The 20,271-nt window shown below is 42.7% G+C and overlaps 1 protein-coding gene across 2 annotated transcripts in view; it reads left to right on the plus strand.

Annotated features, from left to right (window-relative positions):
• The window catches only part of LOC114633209 (carboxyl-terminal PDZ ligand of neuronal nitric oxide synthase protein-like), a 280,780-nt gene that overhangs the window by 197,534 nt on the left and 62,975 nt on the right, over window positions 1–20,271 (plus strand). Inside the window, exon 4 of one of the 2 annotated variants that reach the window (XM_028781825.1) lies at window positions 7,531–7,604. In XM_028781825.1, the coding sequence (XP_028637658.1) occupies window positions 7,531–7,604 (74 nt within the window). The remainder of the gene's footprint in view (window positions 1–7,530; window positions 7,605–20,271) is intronic. The other variant, XM_028781826.1, reaches the window with a different exon arrangement.

The raw sequence follows: 20,271 nt of genomic DNA on the forward strand, positions 1-20,271 counted from the left end.
TCTTCTCTAACATGTTATTTCATCTGCTTTGGAAGATTGAGAGAGAGGGAACAAAGTGACAGCAGTAATTATCCGGGAAGATGATAATGGAACCTGCAGCTAATCATAGCATACACTGGCATTGAGTGCCTACGCTGCTGTAGGGGTGTTTGACGGACTCATACTTCCTAAATCTTCACAATACCCTATGATATGAAGACTATTCTGATTCTCTCTTGCCCCACCCCCATTTCTTGTTGTTCCAGACCTGAGGATTGAACTCAGGACCTTACATATGTTGAGCAAGCATTCTACCACTAACCTACATCCTCTCCTAAATCCAGTCTTTAACTTGTATCACAAGGCCAGCACCTCACAAGGCAATTATCTTTTTGTCCAAGTGGTAGTGTTACTATGGAAACAAAGTGCTTTCTGATCTAACAGGGCAGGAAAAGGAGGCTCTCACAGTTACAGAACCACAATTTAGAAGGACTTCAGAAAGGATCTGCTTTATGACACCCCCCAAGCTGATTAGATGTGGAAGAGAGGGTGAGAGCTAGGTTACCAGGTAGTTAGTGCCAGGACAAGAGTATGAATCCACAGACTAAAGCTCATACGGGTGTCTTCCCATTAGATGTGTAGACGAGTGTCTTCCCATTGCATTGTGTAAGACTTTATTTTCTGCTAGTTTTAAAATAACTACACGAGCGAGCCCATGCACTGTGGGAGTTCATTAGCACTTCAGTTTTGAAATGCAGTGTTCTATAGCCATAGACAACTCTTACTGTGGGAGACAGCTTTATTTTCAGTCTAATAACTGTTTGCCTAGAAGCATGCGGAATATGTCAAGCAGAGCTTATGTAGCCTATGGTTATATCACCTTGCCGGGCCCTTTATTTTTATTTTAAAATAAGTCACCATTGACGTCCAGTGAGCAAATAATACCAAACTTCAGGCTTTAGCATGTGCTTACCTGTGATCTCTAATAGGGATAACAAATACATTTCAATAAACACTCCTTATCTGCTTTAGGTTCTTAGGAGAGGGCTTCCAAGATGCCATATACATCTAACATTCAGAAAGAGGGAGGACCATGCTGCTAATTACTCTGGACTCTGTTTTCTCTTGTTCCATTTTTCTAAGCAGTCCTACCTCGGAACCAGATCTCACAAAATAGTTCCTGGTACGAGCTTTTGCAAAAACAAAAAATCTGGGGCTTTCCACACAGGATTTGACATGAATTCAGTACGTAAAGGAATGAAGGCTCTGTGTCACAGACATGTTTACCCCAGTCAGACGTCAAACAGGACCACTTCAGGCCCTTCATCCCCACTCTCTGTTGGAAGAGAGACCTTCTTGGCAGTGGAGAGGAAAACCTTTTTATTTCCTCACCAGAAGTAACAAAGAGAATAGGGTTCAGAAGCAGAAGATAAGGTAGACTATTTCCAACAGGGTGAAAGGCCCTTAGAGAGAAGTTGTTTGCCCCAGAGCCTCCCTGTTCATCTTTAAAGTGGGAGGCTAATGTTAATATGTAAACAGAAGCGTTATGCATTGGTCCCCTATTTAAATTAACGGGGGCTAGAGATGTAGCTTAGTCCGTAGAGTATTTGCATTGCATGCACAAAGCCTTGGATTTGATCTCTAGTACCACCCAAACCAGTTGTAGTCCTACTGACCTATAATCTTAATATTTTGGAGATAGAGGATGGAGAAGTTTAAGGTCATCCTTAGCTCTGTATAAGTTCAAGGCTACCCTTGGCTACAAGAGGTACTGTCTCAAAACAAAACAAGAAAGGCCAGTAGGAGGTCTTGATTGGAGAGATGACGCAGTAGGGAAGAACACTGTTTGCTCCTGCAGAAGACTCAGGTTCTAGTCCAGTGCCTACATGATGGCTCATAGCCATCTATAACTCCAGTTCCAGGGGATCTGATCCCCTCCTCTGGCTTCCATGGTCACTAGACATCTATATGGTACACATACATACATACATACATACATACAATCATACATACATACATGTATATATACATACATGCATATATACATGCATAATACATACATATAGACAAAATTTTCATACATATAAAATAAAGAAATCTATTTTTTATTTAAATAAAAAGGCACAATGGGTGTTCCTCCCATAACAACTAGGAGACATCTGAGAATAAAAACTAAAACAGGTAAAGGTGAGCTCTGTCTTTGTCCTTTCTGATCTCCCCTGTTAGTCTAAAAAGAACAAGTGGCAGGCAAAGGCCTAGAGGGTTAAATGGGGTGGCACCTGGGAAAAGGCAGATGACTGCCAGATTGTGGGGATAGATGTTTAGAGAAGTGGTTAGGCTAATAACCTTGGGCTTGGCTCAGTGCCCTGGGAGGCAAGCAGGGGACAAGGAATCAAAGGCAGGAGTCATACACCCAGGACTGCAGTATGGGATGTGGCCGGAGGCTAGGTATTTGCATGGAGTCAGGTACCCGCTCCACACTCATGGCTGGCCTCCATCCCATTCCATTCCATTTGCAGAGCTAGTGAGAGGAGAATGTTATCTTTGGGGGACTTTGCTAACCCCTGCTCTTCTTCTGCTCTTAATACTTGCACTCTGGAAGGTGCTATGTGACACATGTCTGCAGTAGAAGGAGGCCAAAGCCAGCCCTGTCCCTTGTTCCTCCTATGCTATGAAGGACACCCAGTCCCCAGAGGCTACCCAGAGGAGTGCAACTGCAGGGTTAGAGTCCTGTGCCCCCTCCTCTATATCTGTCTTCATTTCCTGTCTGTCTGAGAGACCACAGCTGGGTCAGAATGGAAAGTAGCTAAACTAAAAATGTTCTTACAGCTACCAAGAACCGAAGCCCTATTTTCAAGCATTCGTGTAAGGAGGAAGGGAGGGAGGAGGATGCTCACTTTGGCTGCAGCTTGGAGGTTATGTGGGCTTGCTAAAGATGGTAGAACCAGTTTGGCTAAAGTAACTGTCCAGTTATACTTCTCTAGCCTAAGCTTGAAACTAACCTTAATTTGTAATCTTGCAAATCCTACTCCTTTCTCCCTATCTCACCATCATCATCATTATTTTATTATTATTATTATTTTCTTCCATGAAATTGGGAAAGTAAGAAGGAAGTAGCTTGTTCGTGTGTTGTCTTTAAAACACTTGCAAAGTAGAGGAAATAGGAGTTTTTCCAGACTAAGGACACTCTAATATTTTTTTCAGTTAAGCTGGGTGTAGAGCTGGGTGGTAACATGCTCAAAGAGTCTCTAGGCTTAATCCTCTGTGCTGCAGAAACAAAATCCCACCATGTTCTTCAGTTAAGATGCTGCTGGGGGTGGGGGGAACGTCCCCTAGGGTAAGCAGTTCCCAGCACTGCATGGTTTCTAGATTGTCCCAGGCAGTGGGACCAGCATTGTTCTAAGAACAGCCGAAGACTCAGTTCTGTGCTGACCAGGCCGCTACCCAGGAGCCACATCTTACTGTTGTGAATCTATGCTTTGGGGGATTATTTGAAAGAGGTAGTAGGAAAAGCACCTGGTGGAGGAGGAGGAGGGGTGAGATCCCTCCATTCCGAGGCTCTGAGAGTATTCCTGACACATAGAAGATAGTGGGTTTAAGACGAAATAGAACAACAACAACCCAAACCAAAAACAAAACAACTCTGTTTGCCTAAGGTTCTTGGATAAGCAAAACCCTGGTGGGGCTCTCCCAAGCCCTGTGAGTTACCTTCATGGATTTATTGAATTCGCCCAAGGTTCACTGCAAAGTTTTTTAATGAAGAGGAGAGGATTTTAATGGGAATTTTCAGAAAAGGAAACTAATTAGGTGGAGGTATTGTTAAAGGTTGCCTTCCTTCGATGGATATACTCTGCACATGTGGCTAAAATTAATTTCTGATTTCTATGGTCTCTGCCAGCATTGCTTGATCCCCGTGAAATTCATACAAGATGCCTGAAGCCTGGCCTTGCCACCATCCTGTCCAAGAATGCCAAAAAAGGGAAATAGTTGCTCTGCACTGTTTTCCTCTCTATTTCTTTCTTTTAATGACAGAATTAGTTACATTCTTTAGAGTTGGAAAGAAGAGTCCTCCCAGAGTTATCTTTGACATTGGAAGAACATTTTTGGGCAGGGAAGAAACATAATCTGGTGCTGGATTTCTTTCTCAGCACCACAGCCACTTGAAGTAGAAATGTATGCTGCAGGTCACAGAAACCATCTGCCATTACTGGGGCTCAGAACCTGGAAACCAGAAATTAAGTGATGTGGGCAGAGGTTTCTTTATGCTTCGTCTATCCCAGGCTCGAAGCTTGAGAAGCTGGCAACCCAGATATGCCACAGGAGCACATGTAAGCCTGTTCGTTACCCAGAGGAGAAGGAAAAGGTCAGCTTGCCAAGGCAGAACACTGCTAGGCATAACTATTCTTCCAGGCAAATGCTTAGAAAATAAAACTGTTCTTCACAGCCCCACCTGAGAAAGGCAACCTGGTTAAGTAGAGTCCTGACTTCCCCACTGCTGGGCTAGCATCAAGCACCCTAAGAATACCATCAGAGAAGGCTGAGAGCCAGGATTTCCATCCTTGCCAATGGTAATGCTGCAGGTCATGAGTGTCTGTCTCATTCCCCGCTTCAGCCTTATTCCCTGAGTGATGACTGTGGGGGCCTTGACTCCCACCATTGCCCAGGAGTAATGGGACCGAGTAGATGTGTGATGGTGGGGGAGGACACTTGCAATTAGGCACAAAGCGGTCTTGCACCCTGCTCCCAAGAGCTCGATGGGACACTAGAACTACACAGACAATCGTAACCACAGGAAGTGCCCGTGGGTGTCTGCCAAGGCCAGTAGGAAAATCACCCTTAGTACCATGGTGTCTTTCTCTTCCCCTGTTGGGGCAGTGCTGTGAGGTGATATTAAAACAAAGTTTTCAATGAATCTCAAGTTTTATAATAGTTTAAAGATTCTGGGTTTCAACAGAAAGTCATTTAGCATAGAAGAAATAAGAAAAATCTCAATTAAAAAAAACTTTATTGTAAAAAGCTTACCAATTAAAAAAAAAATCCTACACTGAAATTAACCAGACCCAAGGGCTATACATCTCAGTGAGCATCTACACAGTTAGAATAGCCATTCTGAAGATTTGAAAATGACAGAAAAACAAACAAAAACCTCACTTTGAGCAGAAGAGCAAAAGGTAATCAGTGGATGTTAACACCAGGATGCCAGATATGTTAAAGTTACCTGACAAAGACTTTAGGAGACAGTCATAAAAATGCTTTTATGAGCAATCACAAATGCTCTTGTTTTTATTTTCATTTTGAGTCCATGCCTTACTACATTGTCCAGACTGGTCTGTAACTCCTGGGGTCAATGATCCTCCTGCCTCAGTTTTCTTACATGCTTGGGATTTTAGGCATATGTCACCATGTCTGACTTCTGTCTTTGAACAGATAAAAAAGTAGAAAGTAGAAACATAAGAACTTAGTATCCAAATAGAAGTATTAGAACCAAAAACTTTGACAGTCAAATAAAGCTCAACAGAAAGGCTCAAAGGCACATAGTAGGTGCCTTATAAATATTGCTGATTGAGTTGCAAGCGCAGGAAGAATTTATTGTGACTATAGATGTAGTTTAATGTTTATGACATAAAAAAATTCACCACCTCTAAATCAAATCACGTTTTAAACATATTGTATGTTGTTCTTTTAAATAGTGCTTATGGTAAACATTTGTGTGTTGAAAACAGGCATCCATGTATTTGAACTTTTCACCTTGAAAATATCTGTGTTTTTCAGCTGGAAACCAGCTCCACTGTGTGTCAGTAGGGTTAGGAAGCAACTGATGAATGGGGTGAACTTGATGGGTTTGTGGTGTCGTGACTAGAACACTGAACGGCATGTGTCTTTCTACCATGCTGATCAGACCACAGGTTACTTCAGAGAAGCAGGAGCAAGTGTCGTATGCACAAAAAATGCCAACTATGGTGGCAAAAAGTTTGGAAAATGCCTCCAGTAAGGGGTGTTTGCAAACCTAGGACTTAGAAGTTTTGAATCTGCTGTGTTTTGAGAGGGTCTTAAAAAAATTAGTCTCCCCATTGTGTGTGCTATTACACACAGGCCATTCAGAATGTTGGAGGATAGTGAGTAGCCATTATGAAAGAGAATCTTTAAACAATAGCTACTGAAAATGTGTTGTCTGTAAAACTAAGCTGATTAATACTGAGTGCTTGTAAAGCAGGCTAAATCTCCCTTCAGTATTGGATTGATGTTACATCTTCCAGGATTAGAGTGTGTATGTCAACAACTGTGACTGCCTGTACAAGATCAAGCTGGCCACTCCCGGCATGGATGGGGTAGAGACTCATGAAGTCCTTAGCTGAGGAGCTGGTGGCACTGGAAGGCTGCTGGGGAACGGGCAGTCAGTTTCATGCTTCCATAAATGATCGTATACCTATGCAATACAGGCAACATCACATGGACTTCAGTTGACAGAAATAAATGAACACATCATGTTGGGAACAAAAAGCAGTAAATAGGGGAGGAAGTGGAAGGGAGAAAAGGAGGTTGAGTTGATTAAAACACATTACACACATGTATGAAATTCTCAAACAAAAAAATTTAAAGGAAAAAGTATGTATAGAGTGTATGTGTTTATGTGTGTCTGGTAAAGCTGCTTGCTTCTTCTGATGTTACTTTCTGGGCCTGAATATGATATTCTGTAGGTCTGCAGAACTTCCAAACCCCATGTTTAGAGAATGGCCAGCCACTCTGTGCCTTCTATTTAAAACTCCACCTTGCTAAAAGACCTGTTCACGAATGCAGTGTATCCCTGCTCTCCAGCGTCCTTTTGTTCACAGATGAGTCCAGTCTTCCCAGGTGTCCTGGACAACTCTTTGTATCTGTGACAAAAACCAGGAAGGGTGGAGCGGGACTCTCTGTCCCTGCTGTGGGGAGTCAGGCCCGAGGAAATGTGGTTGGTTGCTGACATTGGGGTGCTGCTCCTGCTTCGGGCAGTGCAGTCTGAGTTTGCTCACCCCATGCTTACCCCTATGTTCTCCTGTTGATCACAGCAGAATGAATAGCCATGTATGAGTAACTGCAAAGGCACTTGTTAAACTTACCTGACATCCAGGATAAGTCCCCAGCCCTCCCCAGAGGAGCCCGGGACTACATTCCACTTGTGTTTAACAGCATCCTCAACACATGTGAAGTTTTATCCTCACCCTCTTCTCTTCCATTCCTCTTCATCTACACCTCTGGATTGATATACGGCCTCTTTTTCTCCATGTCTTTTTAATTTCTCTAAGGAAATTTAGAGTCTGTCTGTGCTCCCACGAGGCCCTCTGGGCTCCTGCTCAGCCTCTTGTGCCTAGAGAAACACTTTCTGAAAGTGCTTGGAGGAAACTGATCAGTCCAGACACATGACATTTTCCACTTGTCCTTTTGAAGCAATCAGCTCTGAGCCTCTTACAGGGAAAAAGCCAAGAGCGAAATGCATGTGTTTGCATATGCATTAGTAGCACACCGTGTGCCCTGGTTCTGTCCTGAGGACAAGCCTAACTTATTCATGTACAGCTTCTTTTATTGCAGAAAAAGGAGTGGACGTGGGATGAGAGCAAGATGCTGGTGATGCAGGACCCTATCTACAGGTAAGAGCCTTGCCCAGCGCTCAGGAGGATGCTGAGTCCCAGGGACCCTCGCTGTCTCCTGGAGCCATCTCTTATTAACCGGTGGATGCAGACCAAGTTAAATAAAGGACTAATGCCTTCCCCTCTGAGACCTGATTCTTCTGTAGATGTAAATAGTTAAGATGAAAAGTTTTCTGGCCATAAATTGCCCTGGGGAGGTTTGAAGAATTTCTCCATGGTATTTAATTCAAATGGCCACATTGTAATTGGAGGCCTTTTCAATTTGTGCTGATTCTTGTGCTACTTGAAATTCCATAATTGCATAGATATTGATCGTGAGAGGCGAGCTAACTGTGTTATCTCTTCTCCCATACTTTCAATTTCCCGGTCTCTGTCTCTTCCACTTTTCTTTCTCTTTAGGATGTGAGCATAGTGAAGAGGTTTTGATCGTGTGAAAAAGCAAAATGTCCCAAATGAAACCTCCAGGGCCTTGTGTATCCCTAATGCTATGGTCCTCTAAAATTCATCTGTAGAGATATTAACCCTCAAGCTGATAGCCCTGGGTGGGAGGTATCTGAGGGTCAATGTTTGGGATTGGTGCTCTGATAAGAGATGCTCCAAAAGCTCTTAGTTTACTCCTATCACCATACAAGAACAGGGCTCTTGGGTACCATGTCTAAACCAGAAAATAGACCTTTGTCAGACACTGAGATTGCCAATCCCTTGATATTAGACTACCCAACCTCTGGAACTGTGTGAAATAAAATATTAATGTTGCAAGCCATTCAGTTTAAGCGTGTGTTATTACAGCAAACTGAGCTGACACACACTCAGAAGTTGCTTTCACAGTTAAATTGGTATGACTCCCACAGATGTCAGATGGCTGTCACCTGTATGTTTTTGCAAGAGAGAAGAAAATCATAACAATAACACACAAAGCCCAGAGCTTTCCCAGGGACCATGGCATGCCCTTGACCTGTGGCCATCATCCTTCTGTGCTGGATTCTGCAGGTCCACCTCCTCTTTCTTCCTGTTTTCTCCACTGGGAAAGTAGTCATCTGGAGGAGAGTTTGGAGACCCAGAGTTGGATTTTTGCCTTTGCCCACCCTCAGGTTATTGCCGTGCATCTGGTGCTGAAGTGGATATGGGTTCTTGAAATAGTTGTTTCAGTGTGTTATTGCGACTTGTTTTTTGCTCATTAAGTAATTAGTTCATCACCCTTGCAGTTAGACTGTAAGGTTCTTTAAGGGAGGAACTATTCCCTGTTCGCCTTTGCATAGGCAGTGTCAAGCTAGTGCCTGGCTCATATGAGGCACTTAATAAATGTGCGGTAGGTGGGTAGATGAATGCATTAAATTACTCTATGGTAATTAACATAAGTTATGGTAATTCACTACAGGCAACAATTTCTCTCTACTTGACTGATGAGAAAAAGCTTTAAGAAGTAGATTACATTAGAGCTGGGACTAGAAGATATAAATAGATTACTACAGTGTGCATTTTATAAAAGAGAAACAGTATTTTATATGAATGTGTGGTATCTGTGTGTGCGTCCCACATGGGTATGGGTTCCCATAGAGGCCGGGAGAGGCCATATCTCCTGAACCCAGATTAACACCGTCTGATACGGATGCTGCACACTTGGGCTCTCAGGAAGAACACTAGTGTGTTTAACAGAGTCATCTCTTCCACCCCCAGGGAGCGAGTTTTGTTCATTTGTTTGTTTTGTTGGTTTTTTGTTTGATTCTGGGGGTTTGTTTTGTATTGTTCCTTTTTTTTTTTTGCACCATATACATAAAACAAAATGACCTTTTGCACATGCTGTTCATGATTTTTTTTATGAGTCAGGGTTTCACTACGTAGCTCTGGGTATCCTGAAACCCAGTATATAGACCAGGCTAGTGCTAAACTCAGAGAGCTCCACCTGCTTCTGCCTCCCAGGTACTTAGATTAGAGGCATGCACAACCATGCCTGGCTTGTTCGTGAATTTAAATTTTGCCTGTTCTTGATTGGAAGGACTTTCCCATTTCATACAGTCCAGTCAAGGTGTTTACTTTTACACAATTTTATTGAGGTAGGGGGCATTAAAAAGTGAGAACATCTTTAAAGTGAACAACTTGGCAAATTTTGATACATATGCACATTCATGAAACCATCACCTTAGCAACACAGTAGACACTGTTGTCACCCCCAAAGTGACCTGCACCTTTCTCTGTTCCTCCTTCATCCCACTCCATCTTCCTCTAACTGCTACATTCCACTGTTGAATTCTGAGAGACTTCTGGTTAGAAGTTCTTTTCACATTTATTATAGATATATCTCTGAGTTCAAGGCCAGCCTGGTCTACAGAACAGGTTCCAAGACAGCCAGGGCTGGCTGCACAGAGAAACCCTGTCTCAAAACAAAAAAAAATTGTTTTTAATTGTGGTTTTAAATTTTAACTTTATTTAATTTATTTATTTGTGGGCCAGGTTGTCCTCAAACTTGCAATCCTCCTGCCTTGGATTGCCAAGAACTGTAGTTATAGGCAGGCACCACTATGTCTTATTAAACTTTCACCTTTTGATGAAAGTCAAATCTACCAAAAGATCTTTGCCCTAGTCAAAGGCTTTCTGTTTTCCTTTGGAGGTATTATAATGTTAGGTTTTATATGTTTTATGGTCATGTGGATGATTAATGTGGTTTCATGTGAGGGATGAACCAAAATCCACCCCCTCCACTTTCCTCTGTCCTGTGCTGTTCATATCTCCACTCATGCATAGCCAATCTTCCTGGCCCATTTGTAGGAGATTATTTTGTTTCTACTGAACTGGCAGCGTGTGTGTATGTGTGGTATGTGTGTGTGTGTCCCTTCACACACATTATTTTTAAAAGTGTTAGAATTTGATAGGCTATTTTAGTTGCTATATTTACTCCCATAATGAGGCATTTTATGGTTCTTAAAAATTACATCATGTTATCATTTATTTATATAACTAACTAACTAACTAACTGTGTCAGGTCTTAGCTTGTGGTGTTTCCTAGACTTTTAAGAATATTTACAGTAATTGCTTTGAATTCTATTTTACATGATGTATAGTGTTAGTTTTTTTATCCTAAATACAGAAACAAAGATATCATGTCTACAAATCAATGGTAACTGCAATTCATTTGAGTCTGCTTGATTTTGAAGTTTTGTGACTTGGGATTCAGAGAGAGCCCCGAAATGAGTATAGGAGCATGTGGTAAGTGCTTTGCCATGGACTCTAGACTTGCAGGGTTCGGTGGGGGTTGCAAATAGAAGGTCCAGAAAGGGTCGGAGCAAAATCTTTCGTCAGCCTTGCCTGCTGTGGACTATGAGTCAGCGTATCCAGGAACAGCTATGAGCCTGAGCTAGTGTCTGCTAGATTTCAACTGCAGAGGGGCCAAGCAGGGGCCGTGGGAAGCTGCTGGCTCTTCTTGGCGATACCTTTAAGTTTGCAGTAAAGCTTCTGGTATCGAACCTGAGCCCACTGCTGTTCAGCAGATTTGACAGTTGTGCAGGACAGCTGGATGCAGAGTATACAAAAGTGAGGACAAGCTTCAAAAACCAACTCAGGAAAACCATGATACTGTCCTTCTGTCTCTAGCCATTCATCTCCAGAGGTTGACGGCTGCTGTTTCACTTCCTCTTGCCAAATTCCCACCAGTTTCTCTTATGGACAACCCCCGAAGGGGGCTTTTAAGGGAAGAAGATCCTGGGACACAAATGGCTGGCTTGGCTGAGGTCAGTCACTACAAATTTACACAGCAGACCCTAGTAGCGTCTCCTTCCTGGCTTTTAGCAAGTGCTGCTCAATGAGAACATTTTCTTCCAAGTCACACATGAAGCTGTGGAATGAGACAGGGGTAGGCCTGAAAGTAAGGCATGCAAGGGTTTTGGTGGCAGTTGTTGTTGTTGTTATTGTTGTTGTTTTCTTTTTAACTCCTTCCTAACTTTGGATTTCACTTCTACCATGAAGATGCTTGCTCTTCCTGTCTTTCCATGACATAGTTCCTAGGATAAAAATAAGGTCAATAGTGTGCTTACTTACCTCACGTTGTGGAAGCCATTGCCTTAGAATTTTAGTGTGACTGCCTGGAAATCACCTCCTATTCTCACTGAGTCTGAGGGAAAGAACATGTTTGACTACATCAATCCCTGTGATATTGATTCCTAGCTACTAGAGACCCTGAACATCTCCCTTCTTTTTTAAAAATGCTAAACAAAGTAAATTATGACTGAAAGCCTTCAGGAAACAAACTACAGTAATTCTCCAGTTCTTGAAGTGACCAAACCAGGTAGATTTGTTCCCAGCTGGTTTTCAGACACTTCTCAGAAATGGCATTAATATCCAAACAGTAGCTGTAGTAATTTGGAGTCAGGGCAAATACATTCCAGAGTTGATCACAGTTTAAGGATACAATCCATGATGACAAAGAGATTACAACAGCAGAAGCCTATGGCAGCTGTTCATATCACAGGCACAGTCAAAAGCCAGAGAGTGCTGAATACATGGGCTGACCTGAATTTCTTTGTATGCAGTATTTAAGTTTTCTGAGCCAGGGGAGGGTGTTACCCACAGTAGCCAAGTCTTCTCACCTCAAGTAACCCAATCAAAAAAATCCTCCACTGGCGTGCGTAGGGGAGCCATCTCTCAGATGGTTCTGAAACTGCTAAATTGACAACTGAAAGGTAATGATGCATGTCTTTAATCCTAGCACTGGGAAGACAGAGGCAGGCAGATCTCTGAGTTTGAGGCTAGCGTGGTCTACAGAGTGAATTCCAGGACAGCCAAGGCTACACCGAAACCATGTCTTTAAACAAACAAACAAACAAACAAAAATAACAATTGAAATTAACCATTCAAGGACCCCAACCCTTCCTGAAGATTTATATGTAGATAATGGTTGACTAGAAAGAGAGACATTTTCTTTAGTGTGTTGTAGCCACGTGTAAGCTGTACATGCTCCTGAAAACAAACGCTCACTCATGTACCTGTAACAACCCTAGAGAAAGTCTCTGGGTCACAAAAGCAAGCAAATAGATGGCATGTAAATAGAAGAGTGGGGTTAGTAAAGAAGGAGGAGGAGAGGGAGAAGGAGGAGACTGGGGGAAAAGCAGGAGGAGGAGAAGGAGGGGGAATTGGGGAGAGGGAGGGGCTTGAGGAGGAGGAGAGGAACAAGAAAGAATAATGGGAAAGTGTGTGACTATAATCAGAATATATCACATCCATGTATTTAAATGTCATAATCTAATAAAACTCACTATTATGTATAACTATTACATACTATATGTTAATTGTATTAGTCAGGGTTCTAGGAACAGAACTGAAGTCCTCAGAACAAAACAGGCAGGTCCCACTGTTTTGGGTTACCCACCAGAACTGTTTGATAAGACCCTGTTACTGAAGACACTGGCTTATTCTTCACAGCTTGTTCAGCCTGCCTTCCTATAACACTGAGGACCACCAGCCCAAGGCTTGCACTGCCCATACTAAAGCTAGGTCCTCCCACATAAATCATCAGTATATAAAATGCAACAAAGTGTAGTCCATAGGCTAGTTAGATACAGCCCTTCTCACCTCAATTGCTCTTGGTCACAGTATTGTATTGCAGGAACAGACAAGAAACGAGAGCACCTGTAAAGAACCATACTTTTCAGTACAATGGAAGTCAGAAAACACTGAATTATGTTTTCATATGTTAAGTGCCTGCCAAGTGCTAAAGTTTATCAAGAACTCCTTAAAACATTTTAATTATGAAAAAATCAAGCAGGAAAAATTTCTAGGTAGCTTTTGTAGAAGGGGCTGAGAAACAGGTGAGGAGAGCATCAGTCCTGGGGCACAGGTGAGGAGTCTGGATCAAGGAGAGAGGAGATAGAAGAAAGGAAGATGTGGGGTTATCTGGGTGGGTGGTGGGAAGAGCTGCTTCGGTGAAGGGTATGGATAGAACCTTTCAGTCATTTGGCAGAGGCGAAAAGAATCGTGATGTGATGAATTGCAACTTAATGATAAGGTGAAGCAGAAGTCTATTTTAAGGAGATGAAATGGTAGCATCCTCACAAAAGAGAGGAGGAATGGTTCCTAGGGGACGGAGATTGGCAGTCTGTAAAGTCTGTCAAACTTTGCAGTGTCGCTATTTTTAGGCATGTAATTACACACAACTCTGAACTGAGGTATATAGGTAGGATCGTGTTATTATGAGAGAAAGTAGAAGCACTAATCATTAGTCACTCTGTTGTTTTATGAACCCAAAGAAAAACATTTTCATTTCAGTACCCTTAAAACTCTCAGAAATGTATACTGTCCCTCTAGAGTCAGGGATAATTCTGCTCCATAGTATCCTGTCTTAAGTAGGGCTTTATTTCTATGGAAAGACAGCATGACCAGAGCAACTCTTATAAAGGAAAACATTTAATTGGGCCTGGCTTACAGTTTCAGAGGTTTAGTTCATCATCATCATGGTGGAAAGCATGGCAGACATGGTGCTGGAGAAGGAACTGAGAATTCTACATCTTTAACCACAGGCAGCAGAAGGAGACTGTGGGCATAGCTTGAGCATAAGAGACCTCAAAGCCTACCCCCACAGTGACACACTTCCTCCAACAAGGCTACACCCACTCTAACGATGCCTAATAGTGCCATTCCCTATGGGCAAAGCATTCAAACACGTGAGTCTATGGGGGCCATGCCTATTGAAACCACTGCACATCCCTTCTGCATTAGTCAGATTTCAGTCACAATAGCAAATACTCAGCCCAGGTTACTTAAACAGTGAGATGAAGTGTATTTCAGTTCACAGTTCAGATGGCTTCATTGGTTTGAACCTCTAGTTCCTTATGACTGAAACACACATTGGTGTCACTGGTCACATCTTGAGCCGGGGAGCAGAAAGAAAGAGAATATGGGTGTGAATTCTATAGTCCTCTTTGGGGGTCATCGCCAATGGCCTAAGGAGCCTCTTATAAGGCTCCATTTCTCAAAGATTTGATCACTAACCTAAGTAGCACCATACTAAGAACCACACCTTTATATATGAACTATTAAGGACACAGCTAGACCATAGCACCTTCTTCCAAACCACCACAATTTCACAACTCAAAACCCTGCTCTTGATTTCTGATGTGCTCTAGACAGAAACCAAGCTACAAAAGGACATGAAGGATCATGGAAGGAAGTGTAGACCTGGAGCATGTGCCAGCCCTTGCTTATGACATCTCCTAAGTGATGGTGTGGTTATCTGCAGCCTCCTGGACGGTTTCTAGAAGGATGAGCGCCTTCCCCTCCTCCTGTTCTTACCTCCTGTCATCTGGCTTTTTATGGGGCTCCCGCTAAACTGGAAAAAACCTGGATCAGGAGCACGAAGGCAGCCCAGGCTAGGGTTTTCTCCCTAACTCTCCTCTGGCATTTCTGGACAGCTCATTTGACAAAGATAATTGTTCTGTCACTCCAACCATGAGTAATGCTTCATGAAGAGTTGATGTTTTTATTTCTTCCAGCTTTGAGACCTTTCCTTTACAGTGTCTCATACATATGCATGAGCAAGAATAACTCACCCAATTTTCTGCATGGAGAACATTATGAAAAGAACTGACAAGGAGAGCGGGAGCGCATTCATTCTGTCTGGCATCTGTTACCTCACAGGACTGCTCTGTGATCCCTTGTTCACTCTGGGAGAAATCCCCCTCACTAAAGCCTGAACCCTTTCACCTTCTTCTACTTGTCAACGCTACACCCTCATTGCCTTAGGAGACCCCTTCCTCTATGAGATTCCGCAGCTTTCCTCTTGAGCCTTAGAGCATCCTCACACCACTGCCAATGTGTCTGTCCTGGATGCACCTTCCTTTTGTGCTCAGCCTCAGCTGATGTTAGTTCTCCTTTACTTGGCTAAATGGGCTCTCTGCCCCTCTTCATATATGTTCAGCTGTCCCCTGCCCTGAAATAACTGCCCTTTAGTCCTGGTGATCTCATGCAAGAGTATGTCCTCTGTCAACCCATCTTCCTTCCCAAAGTCATGGTCCTAGCTTCATCAGAACCCCACTGTCTTACAGTTAGTTCCTCATGATCTGGCTTTGATATCCTTCATAAAAACAGCTCCTTTTATGCTCATTATATATTTTCTTCGTGTGTCAAAATACACAGGCATTTCTCCAAGGGTTTTCTACATCATTTCAGCTGCATCTCTGCCATACACTTCTCTTGTTTATCTTTTAGTTCTGTTTATTTTATCTCTCATCCATTTGTTCTCATTACTATAGAGTTATGAGCAGTCTTTACCTTCTTTGATGGGAAAGTTCTGGATTAAGTTTTTATTCCTCTTCATAGGACAGAAAAGGTCCCCAGTATTTCATTGGTGCGTAGTGAATCTCAGTAAATGCATAGAATGGACACTGAGTTTCCAGCAAGAATTGATGACTTATAAATCATTTGTTGCAGCCTCATGCTCTATTAGAAATGTGTCTGACCTTTCCTTTCCTCTTTGTTCCTTTGCCTTCCTTCCCTCTTTTCTGATGTCAGTATATGCTACTCTGTAGAAATCAATGGGCATGTAAATACTGAAAAACCTAGCCTCGATCCAAGGCTTTCACTCTGGTCTGTACTCCTATGATGGAGCAGATGTTTAGGGAAATATGATGCAAACCTAAGTTCTTTCTACATTAATTTATCAGTGCATATGTGTACTTGATGTGTATGTATATGGATGGAAGTCAGGGCACAATTTTGTGGAGTTGGTTCTCTCTGCTTTGATGTGGGTTCCTGGGATCAAACTTGGGTCACCAGGCCTTGCACAGCAAGTGCTAATACTGGTTGGGTTTTGTCAACTTGACACAAACCTAGGCATATCTGTGGAGAGGGAATTACAATTGCGAAGTTGTCTTCATCAGATTGGCCTCTAGACAAGTTTATGGTCATTTTCTTGTCTAATGGTTGGTGTGGCAAGGCCAAACTCCTAATGTGCAGTGCCATCCTTGGGCAGATGGTTCTAGGTTGTATCAAAAACAGACTAAGAAAACTACTGGGACAAGCCTCCTCCATGACCCCATTTCAGTTCCTCTCTCAAGCTCTTGCCCTGACTTCCCTCCATGATGGAAGCCTAGCCTGTGAGCTGAAGTAAACCCTTTCTTCTTCAAGTTACTTTTGGTCATGATGTTTTGTCACAGTGGTAGGAAGTAAACTAAGACATTGCTGACCCATCTGAGTTTTTTAATTAACCAGATAATGTATACTTGTATAAAGTAATAGTTTTCTAAGGGAGAAACTACCAATACTTGCTCTGTCATTAATAACTTGTGCTGAATCCATCTTATCTCCCTGTTTAGGATACTGTATCTGCTAGTATATGAATACTCCGTAGTTTTTCAAAGTTCAGTATAATTTTGCATTGCAATTTTTTCCATGGTGGGTTTGGCTCTGAATGTGCCAAAGTGAAAGTAGTATTTCAGGGAACCCAACCTGCCTTGGAGTTCGCTGTAAGTGGATGGACTCTCATGTCAACGAGATGGATGCAAGAAAGATTGCCTAGTAATCTGAATTATAATAGGAAATAGCAGTATCTGGCCAATACAGGTGAGAGCAGCAGAAACACATCGACCTATTGAAAGAGGAGTTTTAAGTTAGTTTAAAATCAATAGTATAACAGGAAGCCTTAATTTACTAATACAAATAGTTAAGAATTACAGGTCAGCTAGCTTACTAACCCAAGCTCGTCACAGGGAATGCAGAGCTAGAGAAACAAAGATCAATTGAGTGTTCCGGGAATCTGTTCCCATGATGTCTGACTTAGTCTCCACTAGAAAAACTCCCACCAAAGGTCCCAAGGCCTTGCGAATTAAATTCAGCCAGATGGTCTGTTGGCACAGATAAGCATTCACACTGGGTCCCAAGGCCACAGGGACCAGAGACTATTCTCGTGAGATTTGTCAAACCTCTGCCTGGGATCTGCTTACACACATTACAGACATTTGAAACAACCAATTGTGTGTGATTACCCACAACCCTCTCCCTCTCCCACAGCCTTTGCCTATAATAACCCTAAGCTTTTGGGCCTCGAGGTCAGTAACCCCTACCTCCTGCATGAGGCATGTATCGACTTGAAGCTTCATATATTAAATGACCTGACTCATGTGATTACAGCAAGCCAGTCTCAGGAGTGTCTTTGGGGTCGCCTCATATCCAGGTCTTCTTCCGGGGTGTCTTTCACTATGAGCTGTTCTAGTCATGGGCAGACCAGTGATGTCTGAATAAAGGAGGGTAATGAGGTTCCAGTGACCTCTGTTGGAACTCCAGCACTTTAACAGCTGTCCTTTATATCTCTTGTGGCATCCCACTTGATTGAAAATTCACTCCTGGTCAAAGGATAGAACTTTGTGTCATACTCTTAGCATAAGTGCTGTGAAGGCAGGGACGATACCTGTTTTGTCTACTGTTGTATCTCTAGTACCTGGAAAGATCCTTGGTTTATAATAGATATTCAGTATTACCATATGACAAAGGTATGGTGGGCTAGCTCTTCCCCTTTGCTTGCTAAAACATTATTTCAGGGCTGAGGACCCAGCTCAGAAATGTGGCTAACATTTGCAAGATCCTGTGTTATTTAGGGGGTAAGAGCACTTACTGTACTTGTAGAGAAGTGAGTCCATTTCCCAGTGCCCACATGGTGGCTCACAGCCATCTGGGAAATCCAGTGCACTCTTCTCACCTCTGCAGGCACAAGGCATACTTGTAATGTGTGTGCGTGTGCATGTGCGTGTGCATGTGTAGGTGTGTGTGTATGCAGAGACAGAGACATGCAGGCAAAACATTATGCAGGCAAAATGCATAAAATAAGTCTAAAACCAAAAAATTAGAAAGATTCTGTGTTGGATCCCTAACAACATCAAAATAAGTGAATTCATAAATAAAATTCTTAAATTGCTCGGATCAGAAAGGCCATTAGGCTTATTTATCCTGCTGGTGTTTCTCTTAGTCAGTGTTCTGTAACTGTGAAGAGACACCATGACCAGGACACCTTATAAAAGGAAGCATGTCATTTCAGGGGCTGGCTTACAGTTTCAGAGGGTTAGTCCATCATTATCATGGCAAGAAGCGTCAGGGAGCATGATGACAGACATGGTGCTGGGACTGTAGCCGAGAGCTTACATCCTCATCCGTAGACAGCAGACAGAGTGTGAGACTAGGACAGGTGTGGGATTTTGAAACCTCAAAGCCCACACCCAGTGACACACCTCCTAATTCTTCCTTAACAGTTCTACCAACTGGGAACTAAACATTCAAATATATGAGCTGTGGGAGCCATCCTCATTCAAATCACCACAGTGGCTTTGTCCTTTATTCATTTTGGTTGCCTAAAGCCCAGCCCAAGAGTGGTACAAAGCCCACTGCTGAGAGAGTAGACAGGCAGACTCAGCATCCTCTGTAGGCCTGGCTTTATAGGGCATCTTTTACACTAAGGATGAAAAATCCAATTAGGCCAGCTTTGGGTAACATCACATAATTAACTTTGTCTTCCAGGGAGAGGATTACCCTATGGAGGAAGAAGCAGGGACCTGGGGAGTCAGGCTGGACCCAGTTCTGCCAGGAAGTGCCTTTCATTACTCAATGCTTCATGTGTCTCCTTTTTAAATATGCAAAGAGAACTGATTTAGCGTTTGTGTAGGGTACTGAAGAATCTCAGATGGGAAAGTGTGTGCAAAGGAAAACCCCTTCCTCCCTGCTGCCAGGCAGGCATTGGCCTAGGAGGGCATTGAGTGGTTTTGACACTCACTAGGATATCAAGGATCTTTGAAAATCTGACTTCCCTTGTACACTCCCAGCTGTTCTCTTGCCTCAGCCTTCCAAGTGCTGGGATTACAGATGTGAGCCACTATTTTAAGAAAATTTGTGAACTTACAGTCCTTTCATGCCACGAGGCATTGAGTGCCATCTTTCAATTTTTACTTTTAAAGCGAAGATTTGTCATCAGCACTTCTGAGGCTAAGAGCTGGTAAGCAAAAAAGAAAACCCAAGCCATCCATTTTTCTTAATAATTCAATTGTTTAAACGATGATGATTTTACTTCATCAATCCAGGAGCCATTTATGTCTTCTTAGATACAGTGGAGTTTTGTTATTCACAAACAAAACAATTTTACATTAATGAGTCTTAAATAGCTTTAAAACCTTAGCTTTGCAAAGAGGGTAGCCCCTGTGGTATTTCCAGTGTCTATTGAACCTTCTGGATTATGAGGAAGTGGGCATACACACTAGTCTAAAAAACAGGCAATATGTTGGTAATATAGTGATAAGGCTAGCTGCTTTCCAGAGACCAAGTAATAATAACTCATGGGAAGGGCTACCGTGTGACCAACTTTAAAGGCAAATGAAGATTGCCCTTGATGTGGTGATATAGTTCCGTAGCTGACAGATCTTTAATATTAATAGACAACTTCTAGGATGGCAATAGGCAGTGTCATTGCTTAGCCCCCAGAGGCCACCTGAGACATTTGGCACTGAAGACCAGTCTAGACATTATTGCAGTGCCCTGTTTTCTGGCCCAATGGTAAGCTCTCTGGGGGCTCTTCCTTGTGTCTTATCACAGTTGGGAGCAGACAGATTTCAACTCTGGGTTTTCTTTCTGGTAGTTCCTCAAACTGGAAGTATTCAAGGATGGAGGGATGGAATGAGATGGGACATGATGGAGGATGATGGGG

This window comes from Grammomys surdaster, unplaced genomic scaffold (assembly GCF_004785775.1).
Source record: "Grammomys surdaster isolate TR1022 unplaced genomic scaffold, NIH_TR_1.0 554, whole genome shotgun sequence".
Classification (NCBI taxonomy): Eukaryota; Metazoa; Chordata; class Mammalia; order Rodentia; family Muridae; genus Grammomys; species Grammomys surdaster.